The sequence below is a fragment of the Lissotriton vulgaris genome, chromosome 11, assembly GCF_964263255.1.
Source record: "Lissotriton vulgaris chromosome 11, aLisVul1.2, whole genome shotgun sequence".
Taxonomy (NCBI): domain Eukaryota; kingdom Metazoa; phylum Chordata; class Amphibia; order Caudata; family Salamandridae; genus Lissotriton; species Lissotriton vulgaris.
The window spans coordinates 543,442,476-543,463,687 of record NC_141699.1 but is presented as its reverse complement, the minus strand read 5'-3'; the positions used below and the strand labels follow the sequence as shown (position 1 = coordinate 543,463,687).

The 21,212-nt window shown below is 45.5% G+C and overlaps 1 protein-coding gene across 10 annotated transcripts in view; it reads right to left on the bottom strand.

Moving 5' to 3' along the window:
- Positions 1-21,212, bottom strand: part of ANK1 (ankyrin 1) — a 1,037,654-nt gene that overhangs the window by 267,100 nt on the left and 749,342 nt on the right. For all 10 annotated transcript variants that reach the window (XM_086943592.1, XM_086943597.1, XM_086943588.1 and 7 more), the window contains 2 exons: positions 14,966-15,050; positions 13,693-13,767 (listed from right to left, as the gene is read on the bottom strand). In XM_086943592.1, coding sequence (XP_086799718.1) covers positions 13,693-13,767; positions 14,966-15,050 — 160 coding nt within the window. The remainder of the gene's footprint in view (positions 1-13,692; positions 13,768-14,965; positions 15,051-21,212) is intronic.

The window sequence follows — 21,212 nt, the reverse complement described above, 5'->3', positions numbered from 1 at the left end:
TTTTTTTTGCCCCCATCGGCAGTATGGCACATATAGGCACAATGGGTCACAATGCCAGCAAATGCAGCAGAGACAACAGAGAGGACCAAGTTACAGGCAAGGTAGATGGAGAAGAGGCAACCAGTCAGAAAAATATGACAATAAAGAAGGCAGGACGTGACTTGCCAAGAAGCATTTCCTCTCACAATCAACAGGTAGGTTTTGGATATTGTCAGACAGGGACATGCTCTAATGCAGGGGTCTCCAAACCGGTCCTGGAGGGCCGGATCCATGCCAGATTTTTGGGATATCCCCATTGAGATACATGTAGTAATTTTAAAAATCTGACATGGATCCGGCCCTCCAGGACCGGTTTGGAGACCCCTGCTCTAATGTTTGAGGAAGAACCATCGTATACGTCAGCAGTTACAGAGAAATACAGGCATTTAAAGGAATTGAAAAAGGAAATAATAAAACTATTACAGAAAGAGGCTATTGAAAGAGTACTAGTAGAGGAGGAGAACATGTGCCTCTACTCCAGTTTCTTCCTCATATGAATCAAATCAAGACACTGATGTCATATATTAGACTTGAGAGAGCTGAACAAATTTATAAGGAACAAGAGCTTCAGAATTATAGCATTGTAAGAGATTTTGCGATTAATAATGAAAGGAGATTTTATGTCCTTAATAGGCATGGCCAAAGCTTATTTAAATTTCCTGATACACAAAGGACACAGACAGTATCTGCAATTCCTGGTACATGGACCAGTTAAAAGCGCTTCCCCTTTGACGGCAACACGTGAGACAAAAGAAAAAATGAGGTTTGAGGGGGATGGGGGCTACTTATAGCCCCGCGTGATAAAATCACGTGGTATGGGTGTCTGGTGAGGCAGGGTTGCCTCGACTACGTAAGGAATGGAAGCGAGGGAGGGACGATGTGGTAATGTGGCTTACTTAAGGAGGCAAGGAAGGGTGGTTTATCCGTATTTAGATGACTGGCTCATAAAGGTAGACAGTTTATTGAAGGCTCAAGAAATTACCAAATTGAAAAGGAGGTTCTTCAGAGGCCAGGATAGCACATCAATAAAAAAAGGTAATGTTTGCAGCCAGAAAGGAACTGGTTTTTCTGACAGCAAGGATAGTGACAGAGAGCGGATAGTATACTCTTTGCAAGACAGAGGCGACAAGCTGAGGAGACAGGTGTGTTTCCTGACAGGAAAGTGAGAGTGCTCAAAGCTCTGCTCGTATTGATGTCTTCTTGCATGCTGCTAATTCCGTATTGTTAACTCAGTATAAGTATTATTCAGGACCAGTTGGACAAGCAGTGGCAAATGTTACATGGAGGACGGGACAATCTAGTCCAAGTAACACCTACTATGAAGAAACCATTGAGATGTTGGAAGCAAGAGGAGAATATCTTAAAAGTCAGAAATAGCATTTGGAGAAACCACAACTGCGTTTGACAATGGATGCATGCCTGTCAGGATGGGAAGCACATTTGAATGTAAAACAGATGAATGGCATACGGGCAGAAGAAGGACAATGGCGCATAAATGTGTTGGAAATGAGGAAAGTGAGGCTCGCTCTAAAAGCTTTTTTACCCATTGTAACAAATCATCATGGTTTGGTTAGGACAGACAATACAACGACAATGTATTATATCCAAAAGCAGTGAGGGACAAAATCAAGGAAACTTGTGAAAGAAGCACAAAACATGTGGAATGGGCAATTCAGATCAGTGTTGTACTTTCAGAGCTCATACCAGAAAAGCGCAATGATGTAGCGGATCAGCTGAGCAGGCATTATGTAGACACACACGAATGGGAGATAGACAACGAATAGTTGAATTTTATATTTCACAAGTTGGGAAAAACCGGAAGAGCAATTTACTTCCCTTCGGTAACGCTTTTTCTGGTGGATACAGTGTCTGCCTGTGGATTCCTCACCTTGTGAATATCTCCCTGCAGCAGCAGCATTCGGAATTTTTTTGTAGCTCTCCACACCAACGAGGACGACGCCACAGAACCATGGCCCTGCTCGTGACTCCGCTGACATCACTGGAGCCATAAGAGAGCCTCGTCGGCGTGAGGACGTCAGTTCTGCCCATTTTTTCCATGCCTTCGAGGCACACAGATGGACCGACACAAATATACATAGTATACACAGTACACAGTATTCAAACCAACCCACAAAGTGTGAAATCAATGCAGTAATGCAAAAAGAATTAATAATTTCCATTGAAAACAACAGTTATAAAACAACATCATTGTCGGTATACTAGGGTGGACAACAAGGAGGTGGGTGGATCAGTGAGGAATCCACAGGCAGGTACTGTATCCACCAGAAAAAGCGTTACCGAAGGTAAGTAACTTGTTCTTCTGATAGATACATCTGCCAGTGGATTCCTCACCTTGTGAATAGAGTCCCACAGCAGTCCCCACTCCCGGAGGAGGGTGTCCCCCCTCCTATACCAAAAAGTCCTGTAGGACGGAAGGCGCAATTTGGAATCTAAGCAGTAATGCTTTGCGAAAGTGTGGAGGGAGGCCCAGGTTGCCGCTCTACAAATGTCCTCAACAGGAACACCTCTAGATAAGGCAGATGCAGAAGACTTTTCCCTGGTATAATTTAAACCCTCTGGAGGTTCCTTACTGGCCAAAGAGTAACAAATCTTGATGCACAAGACAATCCATGTGAAAAGTGTGCGCTTGTGCACCGCTCTGCCTTTCCTGCAGCCAGCAAAACCAACAAAGAGCTGGTCATCCACACAATAGTCTTTAGTCCTATCAAGGTAAAAACTCACCTCCCTCTTAGGGCCCAAACGGTGAAGCAGCTCCTCCTCCTTGGAAGGGTGAGGGAGAGGATAGAAGGAAGGAAGGGTAATGGACTGCCCCAGTTGGAAGGGAGTTACCACCTCAGGCAGAAAAGCAGCCCTGGTCATGAGAACCATTCTATCAGCATGAATAGTCAAGAATGGGGGTTTTGAACTCAGAGTTTCAAGCTCACTTACCCTCCTTGCCGAGGTAATGGCAAGAAGAAATACAGTTGTTAAAGACAATAGTTTCAAGGGACACTTGTGTAAGGGCTCGAAGGGAGAACCCATCAAGTAGGTTAAGACAAGATTTAAGTCCCATTGAGGCACAATAAATGGAGTGGGCGGATATTTGTTGATAAGGCCCTTAATGAATCGTAACACAAGGGCGATTTAAACAAAGACGGCTGGTCCGGCAAGCAAAGGAACGCTGACAAAGCAGATAAATAGCCCTTCACTTTAGCCACAGCAAAGCCCTGCTGGGCTAGTGAAAGAGCAAATTGAAGGATGTTAGATAAGCGAGCCCTGAAAGGGTCAATAGACTTCTCCCCAGACCAATGAACACATTTTGACCACCTATAGGAATATATAGACTTGGTGGAGAGACGTCTGGCGGCCAAAATAACTTCCACTATGTCAGAAGGAAAAAGAATTCAGGTTGCCCGTTCAATCTCCAGGCATGAAGGTGTAAGCTCTGGAGGTGGGGGTGTAGAACCTGCCCCTGCGACTGCAAGAGGAGGTCTGCCTTGAGAGGGTGACGGAGTGGAGGGCACGAGGTGAGGTGGCGAAGATCTGTATACCACACCCTTCTTGGCCAATCCGGGGCGATCAATATGAGTTGGGTCCGGTCTTGGGGAATCTTCCCCAGAAACCGATGAATCAAGGGTATGGGAGGAAACGTGTAAAAGAGATGTGAGCCCCATCTCAACTGAAACGCGTTCCCCAACGCTCCCTGTAATGGATACTGGAGACAGCAGAATGACGGGCCGTGAGCGTTTTCGTGAGTGGCAAACAGGTCTACCCGAGGAGTTCCCCACGTCTGGAAGACGTGACGAACCACCTCCGGGTGAAGCCTCCACTCGTGGTATGCAGAGAACTACCGACTGAGACTGTCTGCACGCACGTTCAGAACTCTGGCCAGATGATTTGCCATCAGACAAATCTGATGGTCCCGAACCCAAGACCAGAGACACAGAGCCTCTCTGCAGAGACAATGCGACCCTACTCCTCCCTGCTTGTTGACATGCCACATTGCGGTAGTGTTGTCTGTCAGGACTTGAACCGACTGACCGTGAAGGGAAGGAAGGAAGACCTTGAGCGTTAAACGTATCGCCCGCAACTCTAAAAGGTTGATGTGAAGCAACCTTTCCTCTGGAGACCAAAGTCCCTTGATCTCCAGATCCCCCAGATGAGCACCCCACCCTAGAGTGGAGGCATCCGTAATCACTGTGGCCACCGATGGAGGTAGATGGAAGGGCTTTCCTTGAGACAGATTGCCCTCCACGCTCCACCAAGACAAATCCGCCGCAGCTTCTCTGTAGATCCTCACAGACTCCCTGAGATCTCCGTTGTGTTGATACCACTGCCTGCAGAGGCACCACTGGAGCGCCCTCATGTGCCAGCGTGCATGATCTACCAACAGAATGCAGGAAGCAAACAGATCGAGCAGGCGAAGGACCTTAAGGACTGGAACAACCGCTCCGCTGTAAAACAAAGGAATCATTTCCTGAATGTCGAGAATCCTTTGTGGTGGAGGGAATGCTCGACACACAGTAGTGTCCAGTACTGCCCCTATGAACAGGTTGCACTGAGAGGGCACCAGGTGAGACTTGGGCACGTTTATCGAGAAACCCAACTTGTACAACAGCTGAGTTGTAACCTGCAGATGGAGAAGCACCTTCTCCGGTGACTCTGCTTTGATCAGCCAGTCATCTAGATAGGGGAAAACTGGAATCCCCGATCTCCTGAGATGGGCTGCCACCACCGCCATCACCTTGGTGAAGACTCGAGGTGCAGTAGTAAGTACAAATGGGAGGACCGCAAACTGATAATGCTGCAACCTTACCGTGAAATAGAGATACTTCCTGTGCGACTTCAGGATCGAGATATGAAAATACATGTCCTGTAATTCGATCGACTCGAAACGCGCGTAGTGGTGTCTACCGCTTTGCCTTCAACAGTCTATACGAGTTTCTTGTCTATTGATTTTGTATCTTTTTCTATGTAATTTTAACTGAATATCATATAACAAAAAATAATTCTTTAAAAAAACAAAACAATATCACAAAAAGAAAAAAAGAATATAAAAGCTTATATATATACAAAAAAGAACAATAAAGTTATATCAGAAATACTCTATGGTTATTGGTGTTATATACAGTTGGACATTCATACATCATATAAATATATGTGGTGTACAACACTTTTGGTTTTATGTTAAAAAATAGTAAAACAATCTTTTTTATCTACTTTTTCACTTAGCTATAGACCTTTCCTAATCTTACATTTTCCCTATGTATAGCAAGTGTAACAGTATTATATAGGGGTCCCCTTTTTCAAAATATCTGTAATTCAATCGACACCATCCAATCTTCCTGTTGCAACGCTTCAAGAACCTGCACAAGGGTGAGCATCTTGAACTTCTCCTGCTACAGAAAAAGGTTCAAGATCCTGAGATCCAGGATTGGACGTAACCTGCCATCCTTCTTGGGTATCAGGAAATACCAGGAGTGGCATCCCTGACCCCTTTCCCGCTCTGGAACCACCTCTATAGCACCTTTTTTCAATAATGTTAGGACTTCCTCCTGCAGGAGAAGAAGGTGGTCCTCCGAGCAAGCCCCTTGGCTAGGAGGGTAATTTGGAGGGAATTCCCAAAAGGGTAGAGCATACCCATTCTCTACAAGATTGAGAACCCAAAGGTCTGTAGTGACTGATTCCCAATCTTGAAGAAAATGAGTAAGCTGACCCCCCACAGGACCAGCATGATCCAGAATGGTGGATCTAGGGCTGCTTTGCTGTGGTAAGAGGAGGGGGGGTAGAGGAAGAGGAGGAGGAGGGCTGACGGCCTCGTGGGCGACCTCTGTTCTTGCCCCTGTAGGATTTGTATAAGGTGTTTTGCTGCTGCTGTTGCTGCTGCTAAGGTTGTCTATAGGTCCGAAAGGACAATTCCCAAGTCCTCTGTACCTCCTGAACAATGAGCCTCTAGATTTAGCCTGAAGACCCAGAGATTTGGCTGTTGCTTTACTATCTTTAAATTTCTCTAGAGCTGCATCTGCTTTTTTGCCAAAAAGCTCAGAACCATCAAAAGGGAGGTTCAAAAGTGTAGCCTGAACATATTAGAAGAACTCTGACGTTTAAAGCCATGCACTCCTTCTAGTAGCCACAGAAGATCCCATGATTCTGGCGACAAAGTCAGCAGTGTCTAAACCACTTTGTATGACCTGACGTGCAGCCGCTTGAGTATCTTGCAAGACCTCATTAAAATTTTGTCTGCCTTCTTCGGACAACTTAGTTGCAAGCTGTTTCGCCGAATCCATTATAGCATGGCTGTAGCGACCCAAAAGACAGGTTGCATTAGTGGACTTAGGGCCATGCTTGCAGAAGAAAACACTTTTTTAGCGGACTGGTCGAGTTTCTTCGATTCCCTGCCAGCCGGAATTTGTGGAAAGGCACCAGAAGATCTTTTTGAGCAGGCAGCTTGGACCGCTAGGCTCTCACGAGAAGGATGGGATGTTAAAAAGTCTAGATCCCCTGGTGCCGCACTGTATCTCCTGGCAATAGATTTAGAAACTGCCGGAGCTGAAAAGGGCTTGTGCCAGACCTCGATTACAGGCTCAGTGATTGCCTCATTGAATGGCAGTAGAGGCTCTATAACAGAAGAAGGCGAATTAAGAACTTCCGTCAAAATGTTTGCTTTGAATTCAGTAGTGGGAAGCTGAAGATCTAAAAGTTCTGCTGCCTTTTTTATCACTGTGGTAGGGGACCACATCCTTTGAAGCTGTATCAGAGGTAGGCGATAGTTCCCACTCTGGAGACACATCAAGGCCACTTAACTCTCCAAAATAATCATCTGAATCTTGAACCACACCTTCCTCCATTTCTTCCAAAGGAAACCTCTGCTCCTCTATAACCGTCTGAGCTTCTCTCCTATACCTCATTCTAGGTACCGGCATCGGTGGAGCCAAGACCGACTCCGATGGACCCGGAGCCGGCGTCATACACGGATCCGGCAGCACAGCCTGCGCTGATGGAGGTCAAGCTGACGGCGCCGTAGATGATGGAAACGGCGTTGATGTCCACGGCGCCGGGAAATGCCAAGACGGCACCGCCGAAAGAAATGGCATGAAGGGGACCTGGGCATAGGCCTGAGGAACCCCCAGATTAAACGCTAATGGACCAATGGGACCCAAAGGTGCTCTAGAGGGGTACATAGCTCTTTGGAAGACTCCGTACATAGCATTAAGATAATGCGAGGGATCTTGACCCGGGCCAGGAAAAGGAGGATAGGCCCTGTGTAGGCATTACCGTGTTCGGGCCAGCCGGCGCCGACGGCAGAGCCAATGGAGTCACCTGCTCATCCGGCACAGGAACCTCTTCCACTGGAGCCGGAGAATGTTCCGAAGTCGGTGAATGAACCAGCGTCGGAGATTGAGCTGGAGAAGCTTGAGGAGAAGCCGATCTTGCAGGAGAAGCTAGATTCGAGGGAGAAGGAGACACGAAGCCCTTACGGCGTCTATGAGCTGGAGAGGTCGACTTCGGCGCCGCTTCTCTATCAGAATAACGTTTTGCAGAATGCCTCTTCTTCTTCTTATGCTTCTTGGCTCTCGAAGCATGTCCCGACATCGACTTCGAGCCCGACCTGGAACGAGACCTCGACCTTCTTCTACCTCTTTTCTCCTTTCTCATCTTCGCCATGAAGAGTTTGCTTCTCCCTCCTTCAATGCCTTCGGATTCATTTTCCTACAGCAGGCACATCCCTCAACGTCATGATCCGATGACAGGCACCAGACACATTCTTCATGCGGATCTGTAATGGACAAATGTCCTCCGCACTCCCTGCAGGGCTTGAACCCGGACTTCCTCAACGACATCCTTGAAAGGAAACAAGAAGAAGCACAGGAATACAGCCAGAAACACAAAGTGGCAAGTGCTAGAAAAACTGTTAGCGTCGACGGCGCGGAAAAAAAGGAACTTACGACATCACCCTGACGAGGCTCTCTTATGGCTCCAGTGATGTCAGCGGAGTTGCGAGCGGAGCCATGGTTCTGTGACGTCGTCCTCGTCGGCGTGGAGAGCTACAAAAAATGTCCAAATGCTGCTGGCGCAGGGGGATATTCACAAGGTGAGGAATCCACTGGCAGATGTATCCATCAGAATGGGATATGTTTGCAACAGATCGTAATTCCAAGTGTGAGATGTTTGCAAACAGATGGATTTGCATGGTACTCGAGGGAATGCATTTTCCATAGATTGGACAAGGAAATTTGTGATGTATGACATTACAACGCAAGATTTAACCACGCATGCTGTTACAACGCAAGTATTACAACGAAAACCTTTACAACGCATTACACTTGGGGGTGCTTGATAGTGAATAGTTTAATTTACTATTCCAACTCCAGTCCCCGTGGACACTAGGGAAGGCGTTGGATAGTAAATTAAAACTATTCCTTATCCTAGAGCACCCCCCAGTGTAATGTGTTGTAATGGTTTTCGTTGTAATACATGCGTTGTAACAACACTGCGTGGTAAAAGTTGCGTTGTAAAGGTTGCATCCCGGAAATTTGTGTATGCATTCTCACCAATAGCTTTTATCTCAAGTGTGTTGTGCAAGATAAGAAGAGAGAATTGAAAATATATTGAGCTGGCGCCTACATGGCAATGACAGCATTGGTAGGAGTTGAGCATAGACAAATCAGTTCAGTTCAAACCCGATGTCAATCTACCTTGAAAGAACGAGGCACAAATACTTCACTACAACTCAGAAGTGCCTAACCTAGCGGGACATTTTCACCACCAGCTTTGGGTGTTTGTTGAGGAGATTGAATCGCTCTTAGGGGAGTTGGAGGATAAAGCTGTGGAAGGCTCGAAACAAGTGGGCAAAATGGCACTGATTTACTCACACAAATGGAAGCACAAATCCCTAATACCCAGCCCAGGGCAAACATGCACAAATATGTGTTCACCTAGTGATTCCCCAATGGCTAATGTAGCAAATTCCCCTGGAACCAATCTCTCCAAGTACGTGATAGTACCACTGGAGCCAGTGATTATTTGCTCAAACAGGTACTCAGTCCTTGCGGACAACCATCAGTGCAATGACACAGAGGGGTTGAGAGGGGGGTCGAAGGGGAAGCCTGTGTAGCGAATGTTGATCCAGGGGATAGCCATATTGTGCTTAGGAGGCAGGGGTCCTATGGTGATGGTGATATAGACATATACTGCCAAATGCTAAACAATCTAAACATTTGGATAGATAAGCATGAGGCCCTATCGCTCTTTTTCAAGCAGGCTTGCGGAGATACACAAATACTATTGACCAGGTCTTCAGATTAATGGCAATTTATTGAAAGACGGTGATCCTCCAGAAATCACACTTATATTCCGTCTTCGTGACCCTTAAATCTGCCTTCGACATGGCCCCAGGCAATAAACTCTTGGAGGTTTTAAAACATAATGGGGTTCCCTTGACCTGATGAGCATTTTGATGCATTTACACCAAGACACGTAAGCACAAGTTTGCTAGGGCTCTCTGGGTAAGCTAACAAGATATATCGAGATACACAAAGAGATGCAACAGGGAGATGTACTCACCCCAGCTTGATTTTCTCTGTATCTCAATGTTGTGGTGGCCTACCTGCAGGATTGTAAGAGTGGCGCCCCAAGGATGGCAGGCAAAAATATTCCCCTGCTCTTGTTTGCAGATCACACCTTGTTTGTGTCTAAAGCTCCAATAGGCCTGCAGACTTTTGTTGATTGTTTTGCGGCCTTCTCTTTAGAGAAAGTGCTTGTAATAAACCATGCAAAAACTACATTTATGTCCATCAACCCACATAAGTCTTTCAGGGTATCCATAACCCTTGTGGGAAGAAACCTACACAAAGTAGCAGAATCTGACTATCTCGGCATCAGGCTCACCAGTTATATGCTAAGGTCTCCCCAGGTCAAGAAGAGTAGTATGAACTTATGTTACTACGTGTCTGGGATACAGAGAATGTATTGGGACTTGAACACTAGGCAGATTTCACCAGCATTTAGGGTATACAGCATGAAGGCTGAAGCTAGCGCCCTCTATGGAGTAGAGTTGTGGGGCTAAGCAGGGCGGCCTAGTTTGGTCATAGCTACCTAAGATCCTTGGTAACCTCCCAAAAAGTACACCCTTGCTACCTTTATGGTGGGGTGTCAAACCTATTACCCATAAAGCACAGTTAAGACCCGTCTCATTATGGCAGAGCCTTAAGTTTAAGACAGCCTTATTGGAGTATCACAATGCTCTTAAAGAAATAGTTGATCTTGATAAGAATTGCAGGATACATTGGGTATGCTCTACCAGGGACACTTTGCGCCAGAATGGCCCTGGGAATCACTGGAGAGACCACAGTTGCATACTAAGTCTCTCCAGGGAAACTTTCAAGGAAGGCCTTTTGGCCGCGCAAATGGGCCCTGAGTAATGGGAACCAAGTAACCCTAACCACAACCTTTCTGGACCTGAAAACCTACTGTGTGCATGAACCAATTCTAGATTACCTTTTGGTTCCTGCAGCAAGACTCTTGTATGTTAGTTTTCAAAATGACACATTGCCTCTTCAGTCTTTTTGTGCAAAATGGAAATCCAAAGTAGATTCGAGTATGGCCTGTAAAGTATGCCTGCAATCCGAAGAGAATTTTTTAAAACTTATTTTGTCCTGGTTACGCTCGACAAAGGTCTAGTTGGATTTTGCCAGTTTGTAGAAAGCTTGCGGGTATGCAATGACTGGTGGCTCTGAGGATTTTACGAGCAGAGACCAAAGAATCTGTTGTCTGTGCACTCGCCAAATACCTTCACTGGTATTGAAGCATCAGGGACAAAGGGGAAACAGCCTTTACACAAGCTGTTTCTCCGCAAGCTGAACCACACGTGCCTTAACCACACATATGCGTGGTTAAGGCGAGTGCATGGTCTAGATGCGCGGATGGGCGGGCACAAGAAGAGGAAGGAGCGGGAGAGGGAGCTCCGGGACCTAGTCTGGTAAGTGGGGCAGGATTTTGGAGGGGTGAGGGTACTTTTTAGGGGTGGGGTAGTTTTTGGGGCTTCGTTTGTTTTTGGGGCTCAGGTTTGTTTTTAGAGCTTAGGAGGGTCGGGATTGTTCTTAGGGTTCAGGGATGTTTTTAGGGCTCAGGGGGGATTCGGGGTTGTTCTAATGGTTTTGGGGGGGTTGGGTTGTTTTTTGGCCGGGGGGGGGGGGGTCGGGTTGCTTTTAGGCCTGGGGGGTCGGGTTGTTTTTAGGGCTGGGGGGAAGTCAGGTTGTTTTTAGGGTTTGGGCGGGGTCAGGGATGTTTTTAGGGGCGGGGGGACTGGGTTATTTTTAGGGCTCAGAACCGGGTTGTTGAATTGTGATCTTTACCACACATATCTCTTTACCAGTCACAAAATTGTGTGGTAGAGACATGTGAGATAAAGGCATGAGTGGTAAAGGAATGCGTTAAGAGGCATTTTTGTCGGGCAGCATTGTAGAGGCACACGTGGTTTACAACCGGGCCAAAGAGATGATCTGATTTGCAAGAAATTCCACATTAGTTACCAATGCTAATATCCCTGAATCAAGACCATTGTTTTAAGCTATGACATAGGTTAATTGCCTTAAAAATGTAAAGTCTGAGCAGCCCCTCCCTTTTATGACTGTATAGTGTACAGGGAGGGGGTCCTTTTATGTGATTTTGTGCTGCTGAGTGCCCAATTATATGGATTTTATGAGTTCCCATATTGTTACGATGTCTTACTTGTGATTGATTTAATATTTTTGTGTTGTAGCTACTTACCAGGATTCACATTTTATACAATCACTTTTCTCTTGTCTATTATTTCAGCTTGAGGAGTCACATGCTTGAATTCAGATTATCAAAGCAGTACTTTCTTCAACTTCAATAAAGAGTACGGTGGCAATGAGGTTTACCTTATTGCATGCATTAAGTTGTAAAGAACAATATCAGATTTTTCCGAAGGATAAAGTGACTTTAGTGCCTAACCCAAAGTTTATACCAAAAGTACTGTCTTTCCATTATTAGCAAAAGATCACATTGTCAATGTTTTTTGCAACTCCAAATTCAGCTGCAGAGCAAACTTTGCATTCTTTGGACATTAAGAAGTGTTTGAAATTGTATTTGCAAGCAATAAAAGACTTTAGAAAAACAGATTTGCTATTTGTAGCATATTGTCCAGGAGGTAAAGGCAAAGCAGTCAGTAAGCAGATTGTTGCGAGGGACATAGTGTCATGTATTAGGACTGTGCTTACAGTGGCAGCTGGCACAGGTAAGCGCGGTATGGGGGTGGAGCAGGGGGAAGTCGACGGAATAGGTATAATTAAATAAATAAATAAATAAATAATAACTATTCCGTCGTCTGTCGACTTCCCCCCTTGCCGCACCAAGCACCGGCCACCGCTGTGTGCTTATCTCAATGAAAAGACCATTGTAAATGTGAGTGAGAGCATATTTGACAAGAGCTATGGCAGTGACAACTGCATTATTTATAGGCATTTCCCTAAATGACATTTGTAAAGCAGCAAAGTGAAGAGCAACTTATGCTTTTGCAAAGCTTTATTGTATTGATGTGCAGTCCAACAAGGAGGCAGTGGTGAGTCAAGATGTGCTAAGAAATCTTTTTAAATAAGGCAAACCTTATTTCCACTGTACTCTTTACAGTTACAATATAGTACTGATTTGATCATCTGAATTCAAGCATGTGAATCTATGAAAGATCCAAAGTTGGGGAAGGAATAGTTACTTACCTGCAACTCCAGTACTCCAGCATTGGTATCTTTAATAGATTCACATGCAACCCACCCACCTTGTCATGTGCTAGAGATATATTACCTATGGTGTAGAAAATCTAACAGTTGGCATCCTTAGACAGGAGATCAGCTGGGTGAGGTGACTTTTGACTGGTTAGAGTTTGGGTCATGTATAATAAGATGGACATGGAAGAAAAGTTTAGATGTAAGGCAATGTAATGGGTTACTACCAAAGGGTTCCCAGTTTGACAACAGGGTTGAAATCAAGCATGGAATCTATAAAAGATACCAATACTGGAGATCCGGAGTTCTAGGTAAATAACTTTATTCATTCTCTTACATTCCTCCTAACGCATGGAACGACCTCCCACTCCACACCAAAGCCTCTCCTCTCTTCTTGAATGCCGCAAGAAGCTGAAGACCTGTCTTTTCTATTTACCAACCTAACCAGTTAAGGCAAGGCACACACACCTGCTCAGTGCCTGGATACTCTTGCGGGTGATAGTACGCTTTACAAATACACATAACATGTACAACTGGCAGGCCAATGCAAGCCAAGGAAATTGTGAATGAAAACACCAGTTAGTTCCTGGTGCTTTAAATGAATTCAGGTGCTGAGTCCTGGCAAACACCTGCTCAAATTAAGCACTAACTCTTGCTGATCTAGGCTCTTGATAACTGGTATTGGGCTACATGAACACTACATGAACACTAAATCAAGTTATGGGATAAACACTGGCTTTTAAAGACCCAGACTTTGTCCGATGACAACATTGTATCAAAGGAAATGAGGAACTCTGAAAGGTATTTCATTGCAAACTTTTTTAAGCAGTTCATTTAAAAACAGGAATGCTGATTATAAATTAATAGTGCACATGTGGGGCAAAGATGCAGATCATAGTAAAGGACTTACCTGCCCAGCTGAGGCCCAAGTGCTCAGAAATTACAGCCATTTTCATGTCTGCTCGGTCAGTTCCACTCAGGGAGCCTGGGGGAAACGACAGTTACTGACCGAGAAGGAAAGAATTACACCGAAATAGAGAGAGAGAGAGAGAGAGAGCAAGAGTATGAGAGAGAGAGAGAGAGATATTTACAAGAGTCTTATAGGCATTGAGTATAGAGAGTGAAAGAGACAAGAAGACAAGAGTGCAGGCAGAGTAAGAAGCTGAGTTACAAACACAGCACTAAAGATAAAGAAGGGAGGGCACTGAACGTCTACAAGAGATATGTATATGAAGAAGCAGAAACAAAGAGGAGGATATAAGTATAAAACATGAGACAGGAGAAAAGTGAAAGAAATCCCTTTATGACAGAGATTTGCTACCTTAGTATTTGCACGCATGCACATCTCAGTCAGTGTTACTCAAATCTGTTGCCCAGGCATCTTCTGTCACTGTCTGGCACCAATTCACAGATCTGCCAGTGCTCCTAATCCAATTCCAGAGGACAACTGCAATCTCAGTATTGGGAGCCATGCACAACTCAGACAGTACACCTCAATTCTAGCATACAGCATTCGTATTATTCCTACATGAAAGACTAAACCGCTCTGGCACTTCTCCATAAACCATGCATTGTAATACCACTGCTGGTCAACTAGTTAGGTCCATACAGCCTGCCCCATAATACCGAACCCCAGGACCAATGTCCTCTGTTATTCCACAACCATGACTCTTAAACTACTCTGTCAATTTCCCTCAATCCTGACCTTCTGCACTCCCTAGTGTTCCAGTACTGGGACTCAGACAGAGGTTTTGGGCCCTCAGATTGTTTTGTAAATGCACCTCTATTCTGACATGTACACAGATAAGGAGCTCTGACAAAGCATCTCAATTGTGACCTGCAGCAACCCTGCAATTCCGTTATTGGGTCTCATTTTCCTCTCTAAAAATGAATCTCAGTCGTGGTTTGCAGTGCCCTTTCCTTTTCAAGTACCAACACATTTTGACACTGTTGTGCAGCATCCCTGCTATTGAGGCCCATGCACTGCTCGGACTATACCTGCTGACTGTTCTCAACACACTAAACTCAGCGGTGCAAGCACTGACAGCCACACACAACTCTGACAATGTATTCAGTCTAGACTTCCAGTGCCTCTTTTGTTCCAGTGCTGAGACATATAAGCTACTCCACCAATCGAAAGTGTTGAAAAGAGATGAAGTATGGTATAGGACAGAGGCTCTTACCCAAGGGGCTGTCACTCAGCGTGCTGTAGCGCTCTCTTAGGGCCAGCGGTGTAAGGGTCCGTCTCCTGTCCTCACTTCCTAGACCCTGTATAAGGAGAGACAGAATCTCTCTTAGTACTGACAGTCAGTTCTCTGTAGAGGAGACAGCAAAGTAGAGGGCACATGTAGGGGTACCAGAAAGATCGGCACCACTTTGGAAAAGTGGCACTGTTCTGTGACTCCAGCAGAAAGGTGTTCCTAGCTGCAACTCCTTGGGGGGGGGGCATTTTCAATATTTCCAGTGACTGTAAGGGTCGTTCCCAATATGACTCATGGGGCAAAGATGTTTGTCCTTTATCATAGGGGGAAAGATGCTTCTCACCATGCCTCCTGGGATAGAAGAGTTGCTCTTGTTGAATTCTGGCGAAATTAGTCTTCTCACATTGACATGTGGGAAGAGGGGACTTCTGGAGAAAGTTCAATTTTGACTAGGACCAAGGGAAAAGGATGTTTCACGCTTCCTCTGCTCTCCCAGTGGTACTACTCTGCAATTCATGGGCCTTTTGAGAGCTTCTGGATGCGGCTTGCAAACTCTTAAGGAAAAGGAATTCTAGTCATTAATACTTGGAGGGAAGGGTAAAGGCCTCCTGCCGTCATTGACTACAGGGACAGGGACCTATCACATCATTATTTGAGTGAATCGGACTCCTCTTTTGACCCCCTGGGAGTAAGACTCTCTCTGCGCAACTTCTAGGGATAGAGGATTCCTAATTTGACCCATTTAGCAAAGAGACACCATTATGGTATTGAAAAAATTACTTCTGTGAGCCCCAGGGGATAGCAGCTGTCAAAGCCTGACTTGACTAGACAGGCTATATGGTAGCGTAGGGTAAGTGGTGTTGCTAGGAGCCCGGGCTACTCTTACAGGGGGACTGTTGTATGACAAGAGTGAGCTATTGACTCTGAGCCCAACAGGTATTTGACAAACGCTGCTTGGACAAATCGCAAAGCTTGTTTTATTTGATGCTGGTGCATGCTACTAACAGCTCAAATAGTGCAAACACATTACCACAATATATTGAAACCATGTTTGTGTTTAAGAGATACAAATGTTGGAACATATAAGAAGACAGACTGCAATAGAGAGGTTAACCAAAAGGAAACTGTTACTTACCCTGTAAACATCTGGTCATAGCATGCAGTGCTGCAGATTCACATGTTCTGCAAACTCCTGCTATCTAGTGTTGGGCTCAGACATTTACAACTTGTTATTCTTTGACGAATTCTCCCGAGTCACGAGGTGTATGGTGACTCTTCATGCCTGCATTGCACATGGGCACTGTCTCCATTTTAAATTGCTTTTAGTCCAGCGGGTGAGAATGGTATGGAGTGGTAGAAGAAGGTGATGTACATCTGCATTGCTAAATTAGTAAGGATAGAAGAAAAAGCTAGTCTGGGTAAGAACATTTTCTGTTCATAGCATGTGTTGCTGTAGATATACATGCTATGATTTAAGTGGTGGCTAGAGTGTGGATGGGGCAGTTTCTGAAAGAGGGTACTTGGGCCAGTTTGGTCGACTAGAGCTTGCTATGTAGCAAGAATATCCACACAGTAGTGTTTGGTACATTGTGTGAAGTTGACTAAATAGTAGCGTAAAAAATATCCGCTAATGAGATGTTGCCAGGGAAACCCAAGGAAGTGGCTTTTTTATGTGGAGTGTGTCATGGGCGGGTACAGCAAGAGATGGCGGCGGAGCAGTAGAAGGGGCGAAGTGGATGCGGCTGGTGCCCTTGTCCTTGTGCCTCTCTATGTGCTTGGGAGGCAGTTATGGCCCTGAACCCAAGTCCTCCTCAATGGTCAGCTTCCAATTAGGTGGTAGGGTGTCCACCACCCTAGGTGTTGGTTTAGTAGTGTTCCTTCCTGTATGTGGATCAATATAAAGTTGCTTTTGTTTGCATCGAGCTCTGCATGGAGCAGCTCATGGATTGGTTGCTCCGAGTTTTGGGGCTTTCAAAGCCAGTGGTCCTCGGCATCGAAGGATTAGCCTGCGGAAGCCACACCTTTGAGGTCGGCACCTGAAGGTGGTGTCAGTTACAAGTGGACTTTCGGTGCCGGTGGTGCCTTCGATGCTGGCATGGGCTTGGGCGCTGACGAGGCTAACATTTTTGTCTTGGAAGCTGGTCAGGAATGTTGTGAGCCCATGGATGTGGGGGGTGCTGACTGAGTAGCATCTTGTGAGTTCAACCTGTACTGGAGTCATGGGGGGCCCCAGAGGGCTGGCTCGTCTTTGAGGGGCTAATAGCTTGACCATCTCATGGATGGTGCAATACCATACCTCGAGGGACTTCAGTGAACTTGGTATGAGTGTCTGCTATAATCACAGCCCATGGAATTGTCATTGTGTGTTGTCCTGTTGCCTCGACTTCAAGGTGGGATTGTTACAGCTCTTCATCTGAACAGGAGGATAAATCCACCTCCAGTGATTGCTGGTAAGCCGGAATGTCTTAAGGCCCAGCTTCTTAAATTTCCTTGGGACTGGGTTTTCTTCCCTGAAAATGTCTGGGGTGTCCTCCGTGGAATGTCTGTTCATCGTAAGGTGAACCCAGCACCTGTCCCTTCAATGACAAAGAATCTTTTTGGACCTAAATACCAGGCAGGCCTCACACTTGATGTCATCATGTGGAGAGGACAAACACCAATTACACACCTGGTGACGTTCAGACCAGGAGTATTTTTCATTACAGCAGGGACCATGTTTAAACGTGACCTGTTCTCTCTCCAGCTCTGCATTCTTGAAGGAGAAAACATCAAGTAGAGGCGTCGGGCTTCTGAGCTCGAGACCCCTAGCCAGGCCAGCGGTGGAAATTCTGTTGATCCTCGGTGGCATTGAGTTCTTGGTAGCGAGTCAGCAGTAGAATATCGTTTTTTGCTCTGATCGGTGTTAAAAGAAGACCGGGAATGGCATAGAAGAGCCCCTCGATCCCGGAGCTGCAGTCATCACGTCCGAACCCTACGGTGGGAAAACACAATCTAAAATGATGTTGTGCCCATGCGCAATGCAGGCATAAGAAGTAGTCACCATATACCTAGTCACTTGAGAGAATTCTTCAAAGAAAATCAAGTTGTAAACGTCCGAGCCCAACACTAGAAAATAGGAGAATGCAGAGCATGTTTAACTACAGCAACACATGCCAAGAACAAATACATTCCAACACCACAATAACAACAATAAGGCACATTACAAAGAAACAATGAATCCACAACACAGTAAATATACAACACAACAAGACAATTCAATATGCCATAAGAAAGTGACAAACCAACTAAGCTAAGTCAGTTCAAAAACACACCACAAAAATACAATAAAAGCAATACTACACAACTTACAACACAACACAGCACAGTATCACACCAGCACAATACAGCATACTGTTGCAACTGTGAGGTGGTGTGTTAGGGGCTGTTCTAATTTTGTGTTTTGTTGTTGCATTGTGTTGGTACAGTGTTGTGGCTGTGCTTTTGTTGTGTTGTCCTGGGGTGCGCTGTTGTATTATTGCACTTTTGGGTTGTAGTAAATGTGTTTGTAAGTGATAAGAGGGTACCATGTAGTGTATATGTTGAGTCATTGTCTTTTGTTGCACTGTCATTTTGTTATTGTGTTATTTTGTGTTGACCCATTTTGTTATTTTTCGGCTTCATTGTTGTATTGGCTTACAATTTGAAAGAAATATAAGTCTGGATGTCATATGAGTTACATTTGTGATAGGAGTGAGAAGCAGCCCAGGCAGCTTCTTTGGAGATGATGCCAAGGCTAGCTGTTTGTGAAGACCTATTGCCACTGCTTTTACTGTAACAAAGTACCACCTCACCATTGTAAAAGACTCTTATTTAGTTGTTGGGCAAAAATTAACTGTAATTGGCTTCTACAGCGACTTGACAAAATCTCTAACTGAAAAGCGACTTTCCTTGTAAAAGTCTAATTAGCCTAGATATTTGAATTATGTTTTGGTTTCCAGGTCCTTTGAAAGTTTTTTGCAATATGACTAAATCTACTAAGAGAAAACCTTCACCTGTGAAAGTTCAGGTTTAAAGACTGAAGTGTAAAGACCACTTGTGAGGAGCATGATGCAGCTTTCTAGGTGTTAGACCCCATTCGGGGGGGGGCGCAGGACAAGCATGGGCTACAGGGCCACAGCTGGGGGGGCTAAGGGTAGTTTGTCTGTACTGGCCCTGGGTCCATCCTATTATGGCTCTGCGAACTGGGTCAAGTACAACCCCTTCAGACTCTCAGTGGTAGTGAAGGATAGTAGTCACATGCTTCTCAGGGAGATTAGTGTGGGAGATTTAGCAGGTTCAGTGCTCAACGAGCATCCAGCAGCACAGTAACGTGAATGTGTAGCCCAATGCTTCTCTTTGTAAAATAAAAGTATTTTATTACACTGTAAAACCCAATACTACACAAAGACAGTAACAGCCAACTGATATGCGGGTGCAAGGCTAATACAGTCATGAAGTCTGGCCCCTTTCTCTACTCCATCCTTTTGCTACCCCTCTGTTAGTCTAGGGCTCACTGGTAGTAATAATCATTGCAGGTTCAGCGTTTCCTCCTCTTTAGCTATTCGTGTCTTTAGGATGTATTTGTGGTCAATCTCTCACTCACTTTCTGGATCACAGCAGGCTGCAGTTTGGCCCGTCACTTACAGTTTGTGTTTACTGATGCAAGATGTAGTTGAGTCAAGCAGCTGCCCCACTTGGTTCAGGTAGTCACAAGCTGCTTGCCAATGTCCGGGGTGGCAAGCAGCAGGCTGATGGGCTGGATGAGGCCAGCAGCTGATGGGCCTCGCAGCTGCACCAGGCATACTTCCTGATATCCGGTAACTCATGGTGATGGTTGCTGGGGTTCCGAGGTGAGGCAATGGTGTTGTCCTCTTCAATAGTGCAGGACCTGGGCTAGGTACTTTCCATCTTTAAGGCACTTTGGTCATTGATGGCTGAGTCTAATCAAGCGAGCAGAGTCAGTGCCATGGGCATCCAATCAGTGCTTGAGCACACATGTACAACACCTACAATGCAACAGATTGGCCTAGTTCTTCTAACCTCCATTAGACTGCTGAAGGTAGTCTCCTTTTTATCAGGCATTGCTCTCTACCCCTCAAGTTGCGCCTCAAGTTGGCTAAATGTCCTCTCAAGTTTTTTCATACTGCCTTTGATCGCAGTGAATGTATGATCAAGTACTCCTGATAGAGACCTTCAAGTCTATAAGCAAGCTAATGTCTCTCCTGGGGTCAGACCAGCTGTACTGGTGTGCTTTGGGTCAGCATTAGTCCAATCTACCTGAGATGGAGATGCATGGTATGTAGTAAAAAGTCATTGTTTCTGTGGTGGCCATTGGCTTGACCTCTTTAAGAGTCATGGTAACAGAAACTCATCAAATCCAAACTACCCTGCACAGAGTTGTGTCAGTCGCTGGGTATCAGGAGCAGAGGTTCCTTCGTAGGCTCACCGCAGGCAGGCAGTGATCATCAAAAGGAGGCAGCTTTTACAGGCACCCAATGCCCTACTGCTCCACAATTAGGTTCCCCGCTGCTCACTAGACATATCACGTCGCCACACGATGTGTGGAGCCAGAGCCATTCTGCTTCCAGCTCCAGTTCTATTAGGGCCCTCAAATTCCTCAAAGGATTCCTACACTTTGGATTGCCATCCTGTGGCTGCTGGCAGGCTGACTGCAGGCTGCCATGTCCTGCAGCCCCTCTATGTCTTCGTGTAAAGGGCTGCTAAGCCATCTGATCTTCGATCTCCTTTTTGCAGTGGAGGGAGAGAGGTCACCTGTGAGCAATGAAATAACAAATAGAGCTTGGCATTGGACCATCCAGAGCACCCTACACAGCTACCCACATCCGCTCGACCAACCTTTGGGACCTAGACTCAAACAGGCAAGTCAATCATAGAGAGAGCTTTGTCAGAGTTTGCTGTAATACAGTCCATATGGGAGCCTGGAAAGCCAGTGCTTAATTTGTAAAATAATAAGTGCCAGTGCCCAAAGTGTTCCTCAGTAGCATGCAGCCAGTGCCGACAAATGTCTGGCTTGTGGAATAACAAATATGTTGAGTCTTGATTCTACCTCATGCCTCTGATCCACCACCAGACACTCCCTACCTTTTTATCAAACTGGAAGATTGTTTTTCTTCACTACTTTCTTCCTTTGTCACTGAGTTTTTGTCTTTTTCTTATTCGTTCTTTCTCCCTTTTCTGACTTTATCTCTCT